The 22135-nt window shown below is 35.3% G+C and overlaps 1 protein-coding gene across 1 annotated transcript in view; it reads right to left on the reverse strand.

Moving 5' to 3' along the window:
• Nucleotides 1-18465, reverse strand: part of LOC136036000 (angiotensin-converting enzyme-like) — a 72909-nt gene extending 54444 nt beyond the window's left edge. The window contains exons 1-3 of the mRNA XM_065717917.1: nt 18298-18465; nt 13412-13549; nt 768-926 (exon numbers count right to left, since the gene is read on the reverse strand). Coding sequence (XP_065573989.1) covers nt 768-926; nt 13412-13549; nt 18298-18399 — 399 coding nt within the window. The 5' untranslated portion in view covers nt 18400-18465. The remainder of the gene's footprint in view (nt 1-767; nt 927-13411; nt 13550-18297) is intronic.
• Between the last annotated feature and the right edge of the window lie 3670 nt (nt 18466-22135).

Consider the following 22135-nt stretch of genomic DNA (forward strand, 5'->3'; position numbering starts at 1 on the left):
ATAGAGTAACGAAAAACCCGAGAAAAAAGATGTTCGGGAAGTACTACCAAAATTGTTTCATTGGGTTTTTAAAGTAGTACAAAAATTTTTCACGAAAGAGTTTGACAAAACTTGAGCTTACACAAAAACCCAACATATTTTAATTCAGAAGCATAAGAAGATGGTAAGAATTTTAATTACACATCTGAAATCAACATGAAAATCCAAATGAAAGACTGTAAAAAGTATTCAAATTCGAAAAATAAATATCTTGCTGACTTGCGCAACTCAACGGAATTTGGGCTTCAATTAACTTAGTCTTCGTTATCAAATTAGTTTTGGTCAACATATGTATTTTCGATTTCCCTTTTATTATTCACATGCGTAAATCAGACAAAATTACAGCAATATTTATAGCAATTTTTAAAATACTAGTGTATTTTTAGTTACCCGTGCAAGTTCTTATTTCGCACAATAGTGGTATTAGTGTTGTCATTATGTTTTAGATTAATTTCTCTCTTTTAGTGAGAAAATCTCTTTAAAAAGAAAAAATCTCTCTTTAAATGAGAAAATACCCCAGCTGTGATTTTAAGGAATTAATACTGCAGTAAGGATTAGCACATTGGTGCAGATTTCTAAAGCCAAAGCACTTTGATTGACTACGAAACTGGAATCTGTAAAACAGCTGAAAGAGATAACTTCCTAAGCTGGTAATTACAAACAAATTATTTGATAGTGTCGACAGTTTTAACTAAGCTAACTATTAAAAAAAAAAAGTGAAAACGAACCTCAGAAAGTTTGTCATCCTCTAAAGCTGCACGTCCAAGAACGGAGAGCACTTTAAACTGTCTTCGAATAGAAGAATCACGAAAATTTTTCCAAGCGAAAGAGGTTGCTAGCTTCCATACTTCTTTTTGAAATTTGGCGTATTCAAGTTGTGCCTCTTGCTAAAATGAAATGACAAACAACAAAATTGATTGTGGTTTTAAGAAATACTTGTGTTGATATGCGTGTACACGTGTTTCCAACGTGTACCTAATAGATGTTTGATCAGAGAATTGCTTCTTAATTGGAAGGGTTCAGGAGAGGTACCTATTAAAAAATGAAAAGTTTACAAAAAAATATTTAAATTTCTATAGGGCACACAAGCAGAAGGCCACCTTGCCCCCTTCTGCGCACGTGTTAGGATCCTAGTGCAAAACTCTAAAATATATATAAAGATATTGTGAGCTCAAGGGAGCGCACAGATATTGTCCATGCACAGTGAGTCACTAAAGAAAGAAACTTGTTTTTAAAGAAATATGTCGAATTAAAAAAATATTTAGGGTCTAATTTTTATGGGCATTTTTTGACAAGCCGTCGGCTGCGTAAATATGAAAGGCTCTGTGTTCTCTTTAATGCTCACTCTGTGTTCTATTTAATTCTCTTTAATGCTGAACTGGTATTAAGAGTCAAACCATCAAGCTTGGTTGACATCCACTTTCTGTATCTAATTTGTGTCTAAAAATTTAAAATTTTCTGGACAAACATGTATAGCTCTTTTGACTTAGTTGGAAGTAGGTGCCTTCGATTGTAAATTGCTTTTTTTTTTACCATCAATGTCTGAAAAGCTTCCTTGGTTAATTCAATGATCTTTAATAAAAGTCGAAAACTGAAAATTTTTCAATTTTTATGCTTCTTTTTAAAATTCATGTCATGTAACCTACAGTATTTGGAGTTGCCATAGCCGTTTCTGAAGTGTTGTAAGCCAGATAATGGTATACTTTAACTAATTGCGATGGCCCTCCCTTCTATATTAATTATACAGACGGGGAAAAATAATAAAATGCGTATGTGGGGCTAATTGACTGTTGCTCTACTCGTGTCTTATTGTTTGCTTGATAAGTTATTCACGTGAACACATGCACAAGTAAATCCTTAATTCACCCAAAAGTGAAATAAGAAACAAAATTGACCATATTTTAGCAGCAAATCGAAGGCCACCCTACTTAGGGTGCCCAATGACCTTTTTCAGTAGTGATTATTGTTTTGAATACCAATTTCCCATTTTTAAGCACGAGCAGAAACTAAAAACTGTAATTTGTCCCAAACGGTCAGTGAAATCCATAATGTGAGGAAACTGTAGAGCGCAAATGGACTGCAAAAGTTTATCAAACAACAGTTTGTCAAACAATCGACCAGTGTTTCAAACGGTTCGTGGTAACGAACTGCAGTAAGGAGCGACCCGGCCCAATAGTAACCAAAACTAAAAAAATGGAATAGGATAGGATTGCACAGTTCCTGTTAAGCTTTGGATAGGATGCACAGTTCCTATTAAGCTTCTGAAGTTCTTTGTAAAAGGCAAACTCAGAAATTTCACCTAAATTATTAGTCTCTGCTTCAGTAATGAGAGATTTGATTTCGTAACTGGTGATTGACGGAAAGGTGGTACAGATGCCAACAAAAAATGAGTTCTCTTTAGTAGCCATCCTGTTTCAATACCTTTATGTTACTGGGTTTCGTTTTACCAGAAAATATTTTTACTGACATTGTGTCAATTGTGTCAATGGCAATTTGTGTGGATCTGTCGTATGTAGGGCGTAATATTGTCCTTCACATATTGTCTCTTTTTCGCTTGTACAGTTAGACAATCTGGTTCCGTAACTTGGCTAAAACTAGTGAATCACCATTGTTGTGAAGGGAGCTGTGAGAATTAATTCGGTCCTTGAGGTCGATTGTGATCCATGGTTTGTCAGTATCGTAACCGATAATGACTTTAGTCGGGAAACGAGCATAGACCTTCTCCTGAAGTAGGCTATAAGCTTACTGATTTTGACGTTTATGTCCAGCTCGGATATCAGACATAGTTGGACATTTCATAGTTGCCGATCCATCGGCCGAACGTAGAAAACAAATCTCTTATTCGTGGTCGTGTGATCACTGAATTTGCTTCCCTTAAAATTATGAAATGATTGCAATCTGGAGGGGTCCTAAGGACCGCGGTGCATTATAGATGTCAGTAAGGCTCGATAAGATCAAGTCAAGTATGGTTCCACTCTGATAAGTCGGTATTGCGACAGCTTGCCGCAAACCCAAAACACTGGAAATAAACTAGCCCACTGTTTCACATGTGGGCTAGTTTGATTAAATTTTTATCAGCACTGTTCACATAAAAAAAATTCTTATTTCACAAAATTTATCCATTTATTTAGGAAAGAAGGATTAAAGTTAAAAGTGGAAAAAATGAATTAAGGTGATGATAAAGAAATGCAAGACCAAATATCAACCGATTTGTTGTTTCATTTCAAATCAACCCAAAAAAAGAAGAACCGAAAGAATGTAAGATCTTAGGCTTCGGTTTTTTTCTTAAATTTTAGTTCTCAGGGTTAAATGCAGAAGAACGCCAAACTCAGCTTCAATGCCAACCACTTCCATCAGTTGACTACAAAGAACCACCTACGCTAGAAAAAAGGCTGGTATACCCTTTCAGTATATAGAGATGACTATGACTAGAAAAAAAAAGATTGCGAGAAGGATAGTTTTTAAATTGGTAATGGTGTCATAAAAACGGTTCCACATCATAGGCAGCGCAATAGCGCTGCCTAAGTAAAGAACGATATCGGCAAAATGTATTATTTTTTTTTTGTTCTAGACCAGGGCAGTTCGTATAAAAGGAGCTGTAGTAGAAACTTCGAATGGGCTCATTTGATTAGAATTTAAAGGGTTAGTGCTTTTTTGCAGTTGAAAGGGTTTGGAGGGCTACCAGCACCCTCCAACTCCTCCCGCCATACCCAAAATTTTTCCTAAGACATCCAACTAACATTTCTAGATAGCCATTTTGTTCAACGTACAATAAAGCTCTGGAAACTATATTTTTGAGGATGACCATCCCTTATCCCCACAACCCTCAGGATATGAGTTAGTAAGGCCCAGGGTCATGGGAGCATTTAAGGTTCCTATAGAAAGATTGGTCGTGTAAATTTCAGAGGTGGCTAATTGGATTGGCAATTAGGCGTTCTAATGCCCGTTTTAGGAGTAACGGAGACCGGAGGGAAGCACCCCCTCCCACTCCACAAAAACACGTCATAATTTTCCGAAACGCATTAAATGGAAATTTCGAGATAGCATTTTTATTCAAAATAATACAAAGATCATAATGCAAGGCTTTAGGGGTTGAAACATGGCTTGAGGGGTCGTAAACAATGCCCCAGAGGCAATTAAGATTTTTATGGAAGGGATGGTTGGTGGAAAATTGGAAATTATAGTTCCCTTTTAAGAGTCAAAAGTCATCGAGGGCAACTAGCCATCCCCCCTTTCGAACTAGGCTACCCCTCTTTGACCGAATGCATCTTATTGAAATTTTGAGATAGCTAATTTGTTCAAAAGAGTCCAAAGAGTATATAACAATGCCTCTAAGGTTGGCATAACCCCCCTGAGACATGTGGCAAGATTTGTAAGTTATGCCATGGGGCCATATGAGGTTCTTGAGGAAAAGTGGTCGCATTAACTTCATCTGAGGTTCATTTGATTTCAAATCGTAAGTAATACTGCCCTATGTATGAATCAAAAGTGATTTGAGAGCAACCAGCCTCCCCCTCCTCCGTGCCTATCATTCTGCCGAACACGCCCAATCAAAATTTTGAGGTAGCAATTTTATCCTCGGTAGTAGAAGGGTCCAGATATTATGTCATTGAGGATGACAACCACCCCACGGCCCTCAGGGCAACGGTTGTAAGTTGTTCTCTGGGAGTATGTAAGGTTTTTATTGAAAGAATTGTCGATTATACTTCAGAGAGGTTTCAATGAAAAGGTAATCAGTAGTTTTGAACACTTTTTGAGAGTCAAAGAAATTAGAGGGCAGTTACCCCTCCCCCTTTGTCATTTTTTCCTGAAATTCAGACAATAGAATTTTTTACATAGACATTTTATTAAAAATAGTCCAAAGATCATACAACAAGGCGTCTGAGGTTGTTACAATCCACCAAAGCCTGGGGACAACCGTTGTAAGTTACGCCCCTTTGGCATTTAAGGTTTTTATGGAAGGGATGATTGTATAAACTTTAGAGGGGGGTCATTGAAAATTGCAAATTCTAGTTTTCCTTTTAGAGTCAAGAGCGATAGAAGTCAACTAACATCCCCCCTAAATACCGCTCTTTCATGAAACGTATCTGATTAAAATTGTGACATATCCATTTAAAAATAAAATAGTCCGAAGAACGTTTAACAATGCCTCCAGGGTTGACATAACCTTCAAGAGCCTTGGGGCAAGGTTTGTGAGTTATGCCCTGGGGGCATAAAAGGTTTTCATAAAATGGTTTGTCGTACAAACTTTATATGGGGCTCATCTGATTTAAAATTGGAAGTTATAGGGCCCTTTTTAAGATTCAAACCTGAATCGAGAGCAATCAGCCCCCCATGCCCATAGTTTCCCAAAAACAAACATCCAAACAAAGTTTTGAGACAACTATTTTTTCAGCATTGTTTAAATGTTCAGTTAATATGTGTTTGGGGATGTCAACCCCCTTCCCCCGAGGCGTCAGGGTAAAGTCTGTAGGCTAGGTAATTTGTCCATTGTTTACATGGTATATGTTATTGAGAAAGGCTATGCATGTTATACTACTACTTTCCCAAAGTACGGAGGGCTTCAAGGCGAGTCTTTCAAGGAATTTTGAGGGGTTTGTTGAACTAAGTCAAAACACGTTATGTGTATATGGGTTGTCAAAGATAATTTTGAAGACCCCACTGCCTTTCCAAGACGATATATAAAATTTCAAACGAGGATAAATCCTTTTAATAAACAGTGATATTTTTTCAAAAAAAAGTAGATATTTCGGTTACATATGCAGTGACTGTCATCAGTAGTAATACTGTTGACGGTCACTGCATATGTAACCGAAATATAATTTTGTTTGTGAAAATTTATCACTGTCTATTAAAAGGATTTGTCCTCATTTGAACTTTTATTTATGAGTTGTCAAAAGGACGTAACTCAGGAACTGAGCATATTAATTTGGAACTTTCAGGAAATAGAAATGGAGTTTATAAATTGACCAAAAAGATAAAATTTGTATGTTACTACTACTACAAATATCGCTGCTTTTATTGCTACCACAAATACTACAACCACTATTATCACTAAAACTACTACTTCTGTAGCGGGTACTACTAAAGCTGAGGATATTGAAATAAAAATATGAAAAAAACGTTGAGGGGAATCAGCTAAATTTTTAGAACGGGTTATCATATTGAGAGGAGACTTCAGGGGGTACAATGAGTGGGTTATTCAGTTGACCAAAAGGCAAAATACACCTGCTACTGCTGCTGTTAATGCTGCTGCTACTACTGTTACTACTACTGATAATAAAACATCATTACTGCTTCTACTGTTCCTACTACTACTAATACTACTATGATAGTAGTACAATTCAGACTAAGCATGCTAAGTTTAAAATTTGACAAAATATTGAAGGGGAGTTTGAACAAAATTAAAACACACTATGCGCATGCAGATTGTCAAAAAGAGTGTATCTCAAGAATAGATTCGGTATTAAGTTGGAACTTTTAGGTAGTAATCGAAGGGGAAGATCATTGACAAAGAGGTAATATATGCATGTTACTACTAACACTACTACCTATGCTACTTATACTAATACTATTACTGCTACAAAACTACGCCAATTACTAATTTAACTTCAATAGCTTCTAAGGCTTGGAACATTAAGATGAAAAGGGAGTCAAAAGGGAGTCAAATGCTCAAATCAGCAATATTTTTGGAACGGCCTACCATGCCAAGGTGAAACTTCCGGGACATCATGAAAGGGATGTTCAACTGATCAAAAGGCAAGATTTTTTTTTCCAACTACCACTGCAACTGCTTTGATACTTGCACTATCAAGGCTAAGACTATAAATGTAAAATTTGAGAGAATATTCATGGCAAATTGGAACTAACAAAAGACACTATTTGCACTTAGACCGTTAAAAGAGCGCATCTTAAGGATCGATTTGTGTATTAAGTTGGGACGTCGGTTGTTCAAACAGAAATTGAATAACAACTAAAGATGATATGTGCAAGCTACTACTGATATGCCTGTATTAAAAGAGCATATAAACAATATTATAAGCAGCGATGCTCTATTATAACTAGTAATATAATTGATATTTTCAAGGTGCTTATTTAATTGGAAATTAAAAGTTTTAGTGCCCCTTTTAAGAGTCAAAAGTGATTTAAATAGCGACGAAGAACACACTGCCTTTCCATCACAAACATCAAAAACAAGAAGAACAGTAGGGAATTCTTTTTAAAAGACTGCGGAAATCTATCTTGAAGGAATATTTCGGCCCTCTGTTCAAGGGCAATCCTCAAAAAAACATAAATATATAACAGAAGAAAAATTTACAACAATGTAAGATCAGTAAAACTAAAATGAAACTTTTTTAAAAACAGTCCCAGCATCCTTACTTCAGCGAAGTTCACCAGGAGTCCTGGTCCAAGCCATAAATCCAATCTAACACCAAATATGGATGCTTACTCTTCAAAAGGGCCTCCAGAACCATAATGATACCATTCCAGAGAATCAAAATTAGGGTATCAAGGGTAATTCTCAGCACCGATCGTGTGCATTTACAACCTCCAAGTGAGAGAGTCGATGCAACATCAGCGGTTGGGTTCGACCAGTACGTCTAGCACCCTCCTTTTGGCCAGATAATTATGCATATACCAAAGTTTGCCAACCCAAAACGTCAAACACATAAAGTCAATGCATGGGCATATAACCAACAAAAGGAGATGATTTCACACTGATATAGATCCCTTTTACCTCCATCCCATAAAAATGATGGAAATTCGCCTCTGGAGGGGGTGTATCCTGTACAAAACCATATGTTAGTTTTTTTGAAAGGAAGTTCAACAGACACAATTCTAGGGGGGGAACCATGTAAACGGCTGACTAGTGGTATATCAGTTACTAAGTCTTAGTAGTGTTTCGTTATAAAAATCATCATAAAAAACGAGATGAAGGTATTCTTGCCAGTGGTTAGTCCCAGGTACATTGTCATTGCAACTGGAGCTAGGTTTTGATTAAATAAAAAAAACGAGTTTTTTTAACTGAAAGTAAGGAGCGACATTAAAACTTAAAACGCACAGAAATTACTTCGTATATGAAAGAGGCTGCTTCCTCATCAACGCCCCGCTCTTTACGCTAAAGTTTGACTCTTTCTCTCAATTCTTCTTTTTAAAACAGTAAAAAATTTTAGCGTAAAGAGCGGGGCGTTGATGAGGTTTTAATGTCGCTCCTTACTTCCAGTTAAAAAAACTCGTTTTTTTTTATTTAATTTCTGAATGTTTTTGAATCAATGCATGTTTTGATTTTGGCTCTCCGCAGAGGAATAATCAAAACGAAATTTTGCATATTTTTTTTTGGGGGGGGCTAAATGGCTTTCTCATAATTTTGATCGAATGATTTTGAGAAAAAAGAGCGGGGGCGAAGCCTAGTTGCCCTCCGATTTTTTGGTTAATTAAAAAGGCAACTAGAACTTTTAATTTTTTACGAATCTTTTTATTGGTAAAAGATTTACGTAACTTATAAATTAGCTTACGTCAAGAACTTTTGTATTCTCATGTTTTTATTACATATATGAGGGGATTCGCCCCATCGTCAGTACCTCGCTCTTTACACTAAAGCTTAAATTTTATCCCAATTCATTAAGAATGACCCCTGAATCACAAAAGCCGTAAAATAAATAGTTGAAATTACTAAAAATACTTTAGCGTAAATAGCTAGGTATCATAAGGAGGTGAGCCCCTTACATGGGTAATAATTTCTGTTTGTTTTAAGTTTTATTGCTGTTCCTTACATCCAGGTGAAAAAGCTTTTTCACATTTATTTTTTAATTTTTTTTTAAATAATGCTAGTAAATCCTACTCTCCCTTCATGGAAGTTTTCTTTTCCCATGACAAATTCTCGATGGAAAGTTCCCCCAGCGTATCCCCCTCTTCTCAACCCCTCCCCCCAACCAAAAAAATCCTCCTGAAAACGCCTGTATACTTCCCAATAATCATTACTATATGTAAGCACAGGTCAAAGTTTGTAACTTGTTGCCCCTCCCACGGGGACTGTGGGGGAGTAAGTCGTCCCCAAAGACATAGTTATAAGGTTTTTCGACTACGCTGAATAAAATGGCTATCTCAGAATTTTGATCTGTTGACTTTGGGAAAATAATTAGCGTGGGAGGGGGCCTAGGTGCCCTCCAATTTTTTTGGTCACTTAAAAAGGGCACTAGAACTTTTCATTTCCGTTAGAATGAGCTCTCTTGCAACATTCTAGGACAACTGGGTCGATACGATCACCCCTGGGAAAAAAAACAACAAAAAAAAAAAAAAACAAATAAACACGCATCCGTGATCTGCCTTCTGGCAAAAAATGCAAAATTCCAGATTTTTGTAGATAGGAGCTTGAAACTTCTACAGTAGGGTTCTCTGATACGCCGAATCTGATGGTGTGATTTTTGTTAAGATTCTATGACTTTTAGGGGGTGTTTCCCCCTATTTTCTAAAATAACGCAAATTTTCTCAGGCTCGTAACTTTTGATGGGTATGACTAAACTTGATGAAACTTATATATTTAAAACCAGCATTAAAATGCGATTCTTTTGATATAGCTATTGGTATCAAAATTCCATTTTTTAGAGTTTTGGTTACTATTGAGCCGGGTCGCTCCTTACTACAGTTCGTTACCACGAACTGTTTGATTATAAATCTCAAAAAAGAAAATTAAAACATACAAACCACTAACCATTCTTACGGTTTAAAAAAATGTATACCTTAAACGTATATAGGAAGGGGTATGGTTGGCAAGTTATGAACTTTGCCCATTGTTCACATATAGCATTGGTTATTGGGAAGTATACAGACGTTTTCAAGGGGATTGTTTCTGGTTATGGGCAGATTGAGGGAGGAGGTTACGTGGGTGGATCTTCCCATGGAGGAATCTTTCATGAGAAAAAGGATTTTCTCTAAAGAAGGTGCCGGATTTCCCAGCATTACTTAAAAAAACGATCAGAAATCAAATAATGAAAACAAATCTTTTTAACCGAAAGTAAAGAGCAACATTCAAACTTAAAACGAGCAGAACTTATTATGTATATAAGGGGGTTTGCCCCTAGTCAATACCTCACTCTTTACGCTAAAGTTTTTTCTTAGCACTTTCAAAAGAGCTATTTATTCTAATTAAACGGTCTTTGTAATTTAGGGGTCATTCTCAAAGAATTGGAACAAAATTCGAACTTTAGCGTAAAGAGCGAGGTGTTGACTAGTGGGCGAACTCCATCGTATACGTAATAAAGCTAGGTGTATATAATCAAACAGTTCGTGGTAACGAACTGTAGTAAGGAGCGACCCGGCTCAATAGTAACCAAAACTCTAAAGAATTGAATTTTGATATCAATAGCTACATCAAAAGAATCGCATTTTAATGCTGATTTTAAATATATAAATTTCATCAAGTTTAGTTCTACCCATCAAAAGTTACGAGCGTGAGAAAATTTGCCTTACTTATGAAAATAGGGGGAAACACCCCCTAAAAGTCGTAGGATCTTACCGAAAATGACACCATCAGATTCAGCGTATTAGAGAACCCTACTGTAGGTTTCAAGCTCCTATCTACAAAAATGTGGAATTTTGTATTGTTTGCCAGAAGACAAATCACGGGTGCGTGTTTATTTGTTTGTTTTTTTTTTATTTTTTTTTTCCCAGGGGTCATCGTATCGACCAAGTGGTCCTAGAATGTCGCAAGAGGGCTCATTCTAACGGAAATGAAAAGTTCTAGTGCCCTTTTTAAGCGACCAAAAAATTTGGAGGGCATCTAGGCCCCCTCCCACGCTCATTTTTTTCCCAAAGTCAACGGATCAAAATTTTGAGATTGCCATTTTGTTCAGCATAGTTGAAAACCATAATAACTATGTCTTTGGGGATGACTTACTCCCCCACAATCCCTGGGGGAGGGGCTGCAAGTTAAAAACTTTACGCTAAAGTTTGACTTTTTGCCACAATTCTACTTTTAAAAACAATTAAAAGCTTTAGCGTAAAGAGCGAGGGATTGCGGAGGGGACAACCCATTTCATATACGGAGTAATTTCTGTTCGTTTTAAGTTTTAATGTCGCTCCTTACTTTCAGCTAAAAAAATTAGTTTTTTTTTATTTAATAACAGATAAAAGAGGATTCGTCTCCTGGACGTGACATTGTAGTTTTAAGAAAATCAAGTGTACCTTTGCTGTTTTGTATCTCTGGGATACTTTGCATACAAGACGGAAAAAAAGAAAAACTAAATACCCCTTCGTTTAGTTTTGGTGAAATAAGTTAGTTTTTAACAATTGACACAAAAGTACCATTTGTTATACCCTATTTCTCACCCGGTAAAAATTCATATGAGTCTTCATGGTGACTGTCAACCTCAACAAGGGATTTTTTTTAAAGAATTTTCATGGGTTATCAATTTTGGTATAGAATCAGTGAATGGAAAGAGCGGTTGTGACTAATTGGCTGGGAATAAATGATTGCTGGGATTTTGATTGCTTTATGGGCCTGTATAATAAAAGAGAAATTAGAATAATCCGTTTAGGCCGCAACCATGTTTGAAAGGGCAGATCAGAAGTATCAAATACTGTTTAAACTGCCTTCCAGCTTCGTAAGTCCTTCTCCTACATTGTTTTCTATACAAATATGAGGTACACGAACAATGGCGCGTCGAGGATTTTGTTCGGAGGGAGGGGGGTTTCAAAAACTTTAAAATTACATCAAAATTTATTTATATACATTTTCTTAGATTTTTATGAGTCGGGCGAAAATATAGGGAAGGGTTCAAACCCTGTAGCCCCCCTGGATACGGCAGTTTCTACTAATAATTAAATAATATCAAACTATTATTATATCAGGGAGACCAGAATACCCTTTTTAGGGGGGGGGGGGTGAGGTTAGCCCGAAATATATAATGATAAATATAATGATAAAAATTAGCGCCTCAGAGTAAAGAGGTTATGACCAGCGTATTTTTTAGCATATAAGTTTATTTTTCAGCAATGGAAACATTATGATGAAATTTAGAGCTTGAGAGTAATGAGCGAGGGTTTGAACTGCAGCCCTCTTATTTTGGAAAACTTAATTTTTATTTTGAAAAGCAAACTCACTTAAATTAGTCCATTTTCTCAAAGTAAAGATACATACATTCGGTATTTAGTATAACGAAGCTGATAGCCCACTCACAATATTAAGGATAGCCAATAATTTTTCGTTCAAAATGAACGTAAACATAAGAAAACAGTGTTATAGAAATAAAAGTAAAAAGTGACATTAAAAGAAAAGTATCATTCATGTACACTACCCTGCACATGAGGGGGGTTCGTTATTCCACCTCTCAAATTCTCGTCCTTAGTCTTATTCCCGCTTGCGTTCTTTGACTTATCCTCACCAGTACTCAAAGAACGTTTTCTCTAAAAAAAAATAGCAGTGTGAAGTTCTATTTCTTTTTTTCTTTCTGTTTTGGCGTCAAGTATGAAAGAGCTTGTGTATGATAACTGGTAATCAAGACACTGCAACAAACAATTCGCTTCTATTTCGCACTCTAAATGCTTTCAGTAAAGCTTAAGCCAAACTTTAGCCTAAGGGGGGGGGGGCTGATGGGTGGTAATGTTTGCTTTTTTCACCTTAAGAACATATTTCTGAAATATTTTATCAACTTAAAATCATAATTGATTGTCGTTATCCCAGCAGTTTGATGATCAGTTAACGGGCATGACGTTTATAACATCCATGAAAAAGTATCATTTCTAGCATTTTATGTTTAGATTTTAAGTTTATTTTAGTATTTTTAGTATTAAATGTTTAATGTCAAAATTTCAATTTTGAAATCAATTTTGCACTTCTAAAGGATTAATGTGATTTATCCCTAATCTCTTTGAGAAATTTTTATTTCTGTATGGTGATATTTATACTGACAGTGATATGCTTCAGGAGCGAGGGCATAATGCATGGGGGGAGGGGCTGCGATATCGGTATATTCAACTGAAGTTCTTAAAATTCTAACACAATGTGCCAAATTCTACCGCAACTCGGCCGAATCTGTAGTTTCAAAACAAGTACAATTTCACAATATTTTTTAGTAAAATTCCCATTTTAGAAGGTGAAATATTTTAAATAATGTCAATGAAGTTAGTAAATTGAGTGATCACTATTATAGAAATTAGTTATTTTGAGATCAATTCAGCATTCTTACTCGGATAAAAGCTTTAAAACACCTTTTTACTATGATTTTTATGCTCCAAATTTAACCACATGAATAAAAATGCACCACGAACCATATGTTGCAAGCTCCTTTAAATCGGCCATGCTTATACCCCGTAAGCATTACAACCTATTTTTGGAAAGTGAATAACACACGCGAAGTGGATCAGTAATTACCATTTGCTGCCTGTTAACATCTGTGATATTAGTATTGTAGTTCCACTGCGATGACATGACAAAGTTGCACACGACAGAGGCTTTTTTGTCGTAGTCAACAAGAAACCGAAGAGCTGCTGCTTCATCTGTATTGTTACCCTGGAATCGAAAAAAAAAAATCATTGACTTTCATGAAACTTTTGTTATTGATAATAAGACATTTATTTGCAACGTAAATGAGGGAAAATTAAATAGGGGGTTCCCCCTTAAAATCTGCTCTTCAATTCATTTATTTGTCTCAACATGTGTCTTTTTTCACCCTGTTCTATCTATTTTCAGATCGATGTTACAATTTTTTATAGCAAAATGGAAATTAAATTCTTATTTGTGTCTCTATCACTTTTTTTATTATTACATTTGACACGATTAATAAAGAGTAAAACACATTGTTAATTGTAATTTAAGTAAGATGGAAGTGTTATCTATTTTTATAACTTTTTATGATTTTACCCATAAGTTTTGGATATTTCCACCATCCAATTTTTTTGCAAAGGACGCGATTTTTTTTAATATAAAATTGCTTAGCTGATGCATAGTCATGGGCTCCATCAGAATTATTATCAGAAAATAGTAAGGGGCCATGTCACTAAATAATTTTCTGAGAATAACAAAGATTAAAAGGGTTTACTACAGGAGAAGTAATTCTTAAAAATTGGTAATTTCATTTTTGAAAGTCAAGGTGGAAGGGATGGGGGAAAGAAAGACGGCCCTTTTGTGCACAAGCCTATTGCTTAAGAGCGCAAACGCTTATGCTAAGGGCACGCTAAGCTATAGCGTACAATCTTGCAACACGCCAAAATAAGGAAAACTTTGACTGTTCTCGTTGAATAGACAGATTAATTATAAATTTACTAGCAGCAGCACGACAGATGGTACCCTATGCGCCACAGATGGCACTGGAGTGGCTAAGGTCTATGGTAAGGCAAGCACCTGTCGAGTACCAGACTTAATAAAAACGTAATGTATACTTTTTTGTAAGGACTAAAGAGTAAAGGGTAATATGTTAGGATCTTCAGCGTTTTACTGATACACCTTCATTGGAGCCATATTGCATAGCTTCTAAAATGCCTTCTAAAATCTAAATATAATCCAAGATTATACATTTGAAAAGAAGGGATATCCCCCCCCCCTTCTAAAAAGTTCAGAATTTTATAACTGGGAACTCCATATTTTATGGTTCCAGACATATTTCCCACTATACACCTCCTTCAATTTTATTTGTGTGCCTATGGATAAAGATATTTTTTTGAATTTCAACGATTTCAACTTAGCTGATTAAAACCATTTGTTTGCCCGTAACTATTTTGATTACACAGCCCTAAATACGGGTACACAAACAAAAATAGAAAACCAAAAGAGCTCAGGCTATGACTATTTTCCTTTATTCATACCATTCTTTCCTTCTAAATATTAAAGATCTAAAATATCGTAACTACAGTTTACAAACAAATAAATTTTCAAATGGGGCTACGTCCATTTGTTTAGACAGTGAAAAAAAAAATGTACGAAATTTCAGATATTTCGATCACATATACAGCGATTGTCATAAGTAGAAATAAAAATAAGGCTTATGTTATCCCTCCAGGAAACAGGTGGTGTTAAGAGGGTGTTAATCAATTAATAATTGTTTTTCTTTGTCAATTCGCATGACGAATCTCAGCGTGGAATTGGCGTTTTATTTCATTCTTTAATTTTGCCCAAAAATAAAACAAATTTCCAATGAAGGCGGCAATGCCTTCCGTGTCATGTATTTGCAAACGAAATGCCGAGTTCATAGTTGTTTGGTTGGTTGGTATTATTTCCCCCTATATTTTACGTAACACCTTAAATTAAGCATTCTTTTCTTAGACCACACTGCCGTTCTATGACAATCAAATAAATTTTCAAATGGGGATAAATACATTTATTTAGACAGTGAAAAAAAAAACAGATACAAAAGTCCAGATATTCCGGTCACATATACAGCGACCGTCATCAGTAGAATTACTAAAACATTATGATTGAAACGAACACTTACACAAAAGAAAATCAATAACTTTTCGGGTCAGTCACAAAATAATGAACTTCCGGATTTTCACAAAATTATTTTCAGGGAGAGTTCAGTAGCAAAGTTCAATCAAAGTATTGATGTAAAGTTCCTTCTTCAATCTTGCCCAAAAGTAAAACACATTTCCAATGAACTAAACTAAGAAGAATAAACCAATATTATATTTTTGGTTTACTTTTAAAAGCTTTTAAAATCTGTTGGAATCAATTCAAGCTATGTATTTAGATTTAAGTAAACGATACTAAACTCGATTCTCTTAAGTTGTTTGATTGAGTGGTAGTACATTTGCACAAAGGATTTTTTAGCCTGTAGAGGTGTGAGAAGGTGGTGGCCCAACTCTTACTTGTGTTCATTTATGTATGTTTTAATTTTACTTAATATAGAATACGCCTATGCCTATTGGCTTCTGCTCATTAGAGATTTAATATCGTTCTTCATTTTTCAAAAAAAATCTCTTTCAAATAATTGCTAATTTAATTATGAGTATTTGTAATGGGCAACTGAGGAATTCTTATGCCGATGCTATTCTACACTATAAATAATTGTACTCTTTGGCCAGAAAATTCTCTTCTGTAAAAAAAATTTTTTAACGAAAAGTAAGGAGCGACATTAAAACTTAAAACGAACAGAAATTACTTCGTAAATGAAAGGGGCTGCTTCCTCATCAACGCCCCGCTCTTTACGCTAAAGTTTGACTCTTTCCCTTAGCTCTGCTTTTTAAAATAGTAAAAAAATTAAGCGTAAAGAGCCAATATTTTCCGGTCACTTAAAAAGGGCACTAGAACTTTTTATTTCCGATTATAATGAGCCCTCTTGCAAGATTCTAGGACCACTGGGTCGATACGATCAACCCTGGGGAAAAAAACAAACAAATAAACACGCATTCGCGATCTGCCTTCTGGTAAAAAAAAATACAAAATTCTCTGATGCGCTGAATGTGAATTTCGTTAAGATTATATGACTTTTAAGGGCTGTTTCCCCTATTTTCCAAAATAAAGCAAATTTTTTCAGGCTCGTAACTTTTGATTGGTAAGACTAAACTTGATTAAACTTATATGTTTAAAATCAGCATTAAAATACAATTCTTTTGATGTAGCTATTGATATCAAAATCCCATTTTTTAGAGTTTTGGTTACTATTGAGCGGGGTCGCTCCTTACTACAGTTCGTTACCACGAACTGTTTGATTGACTCTGGATACGGGATATGAGTATTTTAGGATACACGAGTATTTTATTAATTCATATCACGACATTGGATGCCTTGACATAAGTGTAATTGCAAGTTCATGCAGTATTTTCGGTTTTGGCTTTTTCAGAAAGTACTAACTATGAATGATTTTTTTGTGAAGTTTTTCACATTATGGTCCTCGAATTCTTCATATAGAGATACAGATTTTAGTTTATGCTGCGGGTTCGTTTCGGTTTTGTATTGTCAGACACATTTGTCGATACATACTTTTTAATTGTGAACAGTGTAAACTGTTTTACAGTCAGTATTTCTGGAATGATGCGTTCTTCTTGAAATAAAAATGTCATTCCAACGTCATAGGCACAAGAGCATAGAAAGCATGAATATAACTTCTGGGAAACGAAACTAGGATACGGTTGGAGCCACTAATCTAAATCCATCAAACGTGTTGAGACATGACAAGATTCTTCAAAAAAAAAATTTAAACGATGTCTTTATTCCAAATTTTATTAGCGTTGTTATTTATATGTAAATAACTTTTACAGTTTCTTAATACTTAGGTTGTCCAAAATCTTGATAAACGGTTTTTTTTTCATGAACGCCTATAAATTTAAGCGAAAACAGCACAAAATGAATCCCAAACCAAGGACGGATACCCTCTTTGCAACATATAGATTTGTCCAAATTAAAGTAAAAACTTCATATAGTCAAACATCACTCAAGGAAAGGGAGGGAAATCCCTCAAATCCTCTACTAAATCACGACTGCAATTTAAGATTTATAAACATAGTTGTCGAGGTTATATCTTCATCTTTTGCCATCAGACGTCGTTTAAATCCATCTCAAAACCTAAGGTGGAGATTTATTTGCTTTCACTTTTTTCAGGAAAGAATATTACCCCCTCCCCCCAATTCCTAGCTAGAGAGGATCAGCATCAAGTCCATCATGATCTATAATAATAGAACGGTCAGATCTTCCTCTTTTTTTTTGCTTTTTTTCGTTTCATGTGTAATCGTGTAGTTTATCGCCTATGTCTTGGATATTCAGCAGAGTTGGCTCCAGTTTAATGGTTTCTCAACCCCCCCTCTCATTTCACTAATTCCTAGGCATAGAACTAAGCGGTATCCTTAGGTTCACTGATTTTTTGGCTAACATTATTTTTTGTACTTGTTTCTCACTAAAAGTTGGTCGGTTATGCCATATAATGCCATTAAAAAAAGACAAACTTTAGCACATAGCCTAGGGTTATATCAAGATGTTATGGGGGAGGGGCTAGGATGAATAGAAACTGGAAGTAACTAAAAAATCAAACAAATAGAAATTCTCTGAATATAATGGTGCTATACTTTTGTTACTGGAATATTTAGTTGAGAAGTAGGGATAAACTGCACTGTTACCATTTTATTTAACTTTTGTTGTTCAGAAAAACTCGTACACAGCTTTTATATTGGATCAGGCCACTGACAAAGTCTGGGCTTCGACAATTCTCTCATTGACCTATAAATTCCCCTCAATGGTGCTAAGCTCCTTATCTATTCTAATCTCCATATACCACCTGCCTTAATCTTGCCGACCCCATGCCTCCAACGGACTCACACACTGCATCTTACCTGTAAATACTTATGATTTAAGCTTCGATGTCTTCCTTGCCCATCTTTTGGATATCCAAGAAACAAAAAAGTAACCAAAATAATTGTACCCGACAACTTCATTATTGAACAACTGGACACTCGCAAAGATCAGAAGACCATACCACTAATGAAACTGAAACATCTGATGTGAAAATGGGACCATATTTGGTATAACGGTTATCAAATCTTATGAGTCTTCGTTTCGGATCAGTTATTTTATCTTTTCTTCTTTTATTTACCACAAAATCTGTGTATTCATACAAAATTATTTTGTAATAGCATATAATAACCAAAACAATTAAACAGTTTGATTTAGCCGATTTAGAATACCAAAGTTTATTTCCACTTAACTGAATATTGGCAGACAACATGGCGTAAATGCAAATTACCTGCTCATCACCAATAAATTGAAAATCCAAGCCCTTATCATTAACATTATAATTATCTTTTCATTAAGCCAGATTTGCGTAACCTTATTCTAGATAACCAAAATATTGCTATAAATTTCTGCTGTGAAACACAGTGGCACTAGAACCATGGCATTTTTATGCAATGCAGTAATCGTTACCTAGAATAAGGCTTAATCGATGACTCAGCAAGTGCCCTAGTAGCTGGAGAGAGGGGATTTGCTGGAGGCTTATGACCTCCCAAACTTGATTCTAAACATTCAAATGCAGATGTTTGGTCGACAAAAAGGCTATCTTTTTCAAGTCATGAATTACAAAATAAGTAATAGTAAAGAAACAATTCGGTAACAAAGCTCTCCCCCCCCCTTTCTCATTTTCAGGCCCAGGAAAGTGTAACATCCCGGCTCCATAACTTCTAATAATTCTGCGATTCTTGAAATTTTGACAATCTATCAGGGCAGATTCCCGATTCCAGATAAAATATATGATAAAAATAAACATAAAAATAAAAAAATAAAAAAATGAATATTATATAAATATAATAAAACTATAAATATAATTAAAATTAATATGTAAAATAAAATATGTAAAATTAATCGTCAAAGGTCTTGTTTTCAATGGTCTTTCTATTTTCAAAGTTTTCAATGGTCTTGGGTCTTTCATAGAGCTTTACCAAAAATTCTTAAAAGTACCAATAAATATGACTCTAGGGAAGACTTGAGCCCACTAGCCCCTGGAGAAAGTGTTGTAAATTAGAAAAATTGCTAATTGTCTGCCGACTTGTTTTATAGTAGAAAGAGGGGGTTATGTTTATTCTTGGGTGCCCGGTCAGATCAAAAATATCAAGGATCGTTCCCTGGGCAAGAGCTGTATGTTTTTTAGAAGCCCCAAAAATGGGACTAAAAATTTTTCAACACTGTTCAAATGAAGCTTTGGTAGCAAGTTGATGGGTCAATAAGAACCTTATGCAAAAAATCAAACTCTTTGGTGGGCATGAGTTTACCAAAAGTATGTCCGAAAAGGACCAAAAACTATTTCATCTTATCGTATCGAAATTTATGTTCAAACATTGGATGAAGGGGACCCAAATGCAGCATGAAAGATTGAAAAAACTGGTTCCCCGGAAAATAGGGTCTAACAATTTGCTGAAATAGGACCAATAAATGTTTTCTGAACAGATTTTACCTAAAAAATGCAAATACCTGGAGATTCCAATGTATAAACATTATTTTAGTTTTGAGGCTGGTGTCAAAATTGAAAATGACGCCGAAAACAGTGTACACATTTTTTCCCCATAGCTTGAAACTTATATTCTTAACAATATAAGCCAGGACGATATGAAGTATAAAAGAGTATGAAATCAGAGCATAAAAGTATAAAATCTTCAGAATATAAAATCTGCATACAAACATGGAGAACCATCAGTCTAGCATTCAAAAAAGAAAAATCGTGAGAGTAGATACTTTAAAAAGGATATTATCTGAGCATACCTACAGGTAATATCGTAAGTGCGTTAAGAGATCGAAGTAAACCCCCACCATCATAAAAGGGATAAGTATACTAAATTGAAGCTGAAAGGAATTTTTATTTGAAAATAACAGCTCAAATATAACTACTTCCCTCATAAAAAAAATATTTATCGAGGTTGCAATATTCATATTTTCTCATGACTGAATACGTTTTAGCCGGGCAAGTTCATTAGATCCTAAATATACTCGGCATTGAAATGAACAGCTATTTCGGATTAAACCCAAATTGCCATGAAATTCGAATACCGAATCCTTCCTGTCAATAGCTAATGGAAAAATGTGATTTTTGTGAAATATTTTCATACATTTCAGCTTTGATATTTTTAACAAGGACAGTTGGTTCACAATAAAAAAAGTATTTTTTTCGATGAAATTGACGAGTTATGGTTAAGCGTAATCTTTCATTTGCGAGAGAGGAGGAGAAAGCTTTAATGCGTATTTTCATATGGACAATATAGCTATCTCTAATTTAAGTAGTCCATGTATATTTTGGGGAAGGAGGGTGGAGACTGAAAACTTAAAGATGGTAACCTTTATTTCAGGAAAACCCTAGCAAGGAAGAGGCACCTCTGGCAAATAAACCAAGGGTATGCGATGCCAATGCACAGGCAATCATGCAATGTGAAGAGGTATGAGCTTAACCCCCCTTGCTCCCACCATACAAAGCGAGAATGTGGGAGCTTGTTTGTAAGTGAAGAGTCACAATGAAATTTCAACCGCGGTATTTTTCAAAAAAGAAGGGAGAAGTTCAATGGCTTATTATGGGTGAACAATGTCATAGTGACAAAAACTTCGCGAACGGTGGGATGAAGAGAAAATAATGATAAATTTGTACGGATAATGGGGTATCAAAGGACTCTTGTTCGAGGGTTCAGTACTCTCCAAAAAATGAAGTTACAGACTGTTAAACACAGCCCTTGTTCGATGCTACTGCTGGGGCCCTGGCCCTCAAATAAATAGTTATATGCTTTCCTTATCACTGTTAATAAGATATATTCTCTTATTGGTTAAATTCATAACTGTTTCAATAAAGAAAATAAGGTGTTAATCGTATTTTAAGATTCACCTAGTGATATTTTTGCCAACTCAAGGTGTATCATGAAGAGTTGGACTTCCCTGGCCCTCCAAAATCCAGGCTAATAATGCATCCTTTTTACACGTTAATACCACAACTGTTTCAAAAAATAACTTTTTATTCCTTTTCCAAATTGCAGCTGAAATATTAACAGAGGGGGAAGCCAACAACCAGATTGACTGAATCAAGTATTAGAAGATTAGATGGATCAGAGACCGACTACCACGAAACTGGATAGCCCTAAAAGTACCCCTCTTGTATGTAAAATTGTAATTATTTTAGACTCATCATGAGATTCTCCCCTCGATATTTTTCAAAAGGGACGGATGGAGTTCAAGACCCAGTTGCCTTTCTCAATTTAATAAAACTGTACCAATTTAAAGGAAATATAGTTAGGATATTCTAGACCATCTTTGATAGTTCTAAGAGAAGAACCTGAGTTGAGGCCATCTGGTCCTAAGAATAAAACAGGGTTTTCATCACTGTTAAAATAATATGTTTATAATTAAAGCTAAAACAGTACCATTTCAAAGGAAATATAACTAGGAATTTTAGGACCTTAGCTGATAGTTCTGGGAGTTCTGAGGAGGGTCTGAGGGCCCTGGTTCTCAAAATGGAGTTATAGATTTTTTCTTTCAAGTTAAAAACTAAGACTACTGGGGGCCATGTTCAATGGTGCTGGGAGTGGTTTTGCCCAGAAAAATGACAGCTTAATACTATATTTTTTTACACGTTAATAATACATTTTTTGCCGGTTAAAATCATAACCGTTTCAAAAGAAAATGGTTTTTATGATTTCTTATGTT

Source organism: Artemia franciscana, chromosome 15 (genome assembly GCF_032884065.1).
Source record: "Artemia franciscana chromosome 15, ASM3288406v1, whole genome shotgun sequence".
In the NCBI taxonomy this organism is placed as follows: domain Eukaryota; kingdom Metazoa; phylum Arthropoda; class Branchiopoda; order Anostraca; family Artemiidae; genus Artemia; species Artemia franciscana.